This window comes from Montipora capricornis, chromosome 6 (genome assembly GCF_036669925.1).
Source record: "Montipora capricornis isolate CH-2021 chromosome 6, ASM3666992v2, whole genome shotgun sequence".
Taxonomy (NCBI): Eukaryota; Metazoa; Cnidaria; class Anthozoa; order Scleractinia; family Acroporidae; genus Montipora; species Montipora capricornis.
Genome location: NC_090888.1, coordinates 42039793 through 42042292, shown reverse-complemented (window position 1 = coordinate 42042292; position 2500 = coordinate 42039793). Strand labels below are relative to the sequence as shown.

Sequence of the window (2500 nt, the reverse complement as noted above, 5' to 3'; positions counted from 1 at the left end):
GCGGGCTGTGGTGCTCGCTACGTTGGTGAAACCAACAGGCATTTCTACACACGTGTAAATGAGCACCTTTTCCGGGACAAAAATTCTCATATTTTCAAGCATCTTAGTTTTTCTTAAAATTGTCTCGATAATTGTGATGTTTCTTGCTTCAAAAGTATTGATAATGCTACTTCTTTCTATCAACTCAAAATCAAGGAGAGCTTCCATATTGAGCGGTTGAAACCCGAACTCAACAAACAAGTTGATCATGTCAGTTTAGCATTACACTTTTAAACTTTTACCGTTATGTCAGTTGTGTTCTCTATAATATTCTTGGTTCGTTTGAATTTTACGTACTTGTAACGAACATTTAATCTACAAAGAATCATTGTATTGATAGTCATATATATTTATACGAATTATCTTGTAAAAATTTTAATGTTACACTCACTATGGCTGAAGATGATGTTTGAAACATCGAAACATGTTCCGAAAATTCAAGAGTGTGGTTGTATTTTTTAAAATATTAGTAACACTTGTGCTATCCAGACCATTTGGAAAAGTTAATTAACTGAGTGTTAATAAATGGTTTATTTGGGGTTTGGTGCTTTCACTCCAAAACAAGAGAAGTGTTTGCAGGAAGATGAGCTCAATTTTGGGTGAATTTAGCCGACAGGGCAGCAAACTTGACGTCATGTGAAAATTTCTGTTCACAACTTTTGCAATTGAACTCTTTAAAATTATTGTCGATTTTATTAAAGCCTCATCAGTTATTTTTAAAAACATTCTGTTGAGTCTTCTTAACTGTTTCTTTATCTAGAGTTAAGCACGCGTTACGAATTTACGCAAGAGAGTAGTAGCTCTGCCAAACAGGAAGTTGATCAGCTGAGAGAGGAAGTCAAAGTTATGTCTGCACAGCTCCTAAGACAGCATAATGCTTCTCTAGACAGTCAGGTGAGATGAGAAATTGCTTTTTCTTATTTATCTTGAACAGAAAACTGCAGTTCAAGCCGGTTATTTATTCCGTTACACGAAGAGAAGCTATAATTAAAATTTAGCCAGCTACATCACCAATGGCGAAATAGAATCCCGCTTTTCTTCTACAGTCTGACACAGTCGTTGTCATAGAAGAGGATAGGAAATTGTTTTTTTTAATAACATCAAAGGTAAAGGTGGTTGCAAGTGCAGGATACAATATGCTGTGTATCAAGCTGGAACTCAAACTCATTAATAATTCGTAAGGTTATTTAATTAGCCACTCGGAGTGACCCATTTTGGTCGGGTGCATGTATCTTGGTAACCAATGAAAATGCAGATCAAGAAACGCACGTGTTAGTTCAAAAACTGATCAAGACTGGACACTGACCAAGAAACTTGAATTTAAATGAACCTTTATGCTAATAAACCTCCGGGAAATAACACGCTTAAATGAAATACCTGCACACAGTGAATTTTAAATTTCCCCAATATTCAACGTAAAATTTTCGGAGCACTTTTATCATTAGTGTCCAGAGGATTAAAACGAATCTGGACACCCAATAGTTCAGCGGCAGATCATCCATTTCAGCAATGCCTTCACTCAAAGCTTGAACCTTATGTAGTTCGTGGTCTTTGAAAAGTTCACCGCAATCCAAAACCGGCACTTGTACCTCTCTTAACCTCAGCCATCCGGCGAAAATGTTCACGGCCCAATTATCTTTATATCTAGTTGAAACTGGAACGGCCTCGTTAACCGAATTACTTTCTTGGGAAGACGATTTTGAAAGGCGAAAACGACGTGATTCTGACTCTCTCTCCATCACGCCCTAGTATCTTAAAGTGCCCCTAACTCCAAAATATTTTTTTCGAGACGCATTGCAGCCATTTTTTCCTTTTTCTAACAAATCCTGCCATTTTATAGGCTTCGAAAGTTGCGAAAATCCAAGCATCTTTTGTTCACGACCGAGTCAGAAGGGGATTGGGTCAATTCCTGATTTGACATCACAATCTACTTTGCATGCATTTTTACAAAGAGTTAATGCAAGGTAAATCAGTTTGTGACGTCAAATCAGGAATAGGCCCACTCCCCTTCTGACTCGGTCGTGAACAAAAGATGCTTGGATTTTCGCAACTTTCGAAGCCTATAAAATGGCAGGATTTGTTAGAAAAATGAAAAAATGGCCGCAATGCGTTTCGAACAGGTGCAAAGGTTCATTTTAGCGAAAAAAATATTTTGGGGTTAGGGGCACTTTAAGGTATTGACTATTCATTTCCTTTACAAATTACCATCACTTTCTGATAAAACAGATGATCATCACATTACACGCCTTCAGCATCGTGCTTTTATCTGTTTCGAGGTCTTTGGAACCCCTGTTGAAACACGAAGCTCGATTTTTTGACATATTTTAGGTATTTTTGCCAAGTGCCTTTCGTTTTCTACATAAACATCTAAACTAAAAGCATATACGTGTAACTGTAACACTTTGAAAAGACAATAAACATACTAGCTAATCGATGTTTGGAACATCCTGTTTAATCGCGA

General features: G+C 37.2%; 1 protein-coding gene across 1 annotated transcript in view; it reads left to right on the top strand.

Moving 5' to 3' along the window:
• LOC138052185 (myosin-11-like) overlaps window positions 1-2500 on the top strand; it is a 40813-nt gene that overhangs the window by 17543 nt on the left and 20770 nt on the right. The window contains exon 13 of the mRNA XM_068898565.1: window positions 800-933. Coding sequence (XP_068754666.1) covers window positions 800-933 — 134 coding nt within the window. The remainder of the gene's footprint in view (window positions 1-799; window positions 934-2500) is intronic.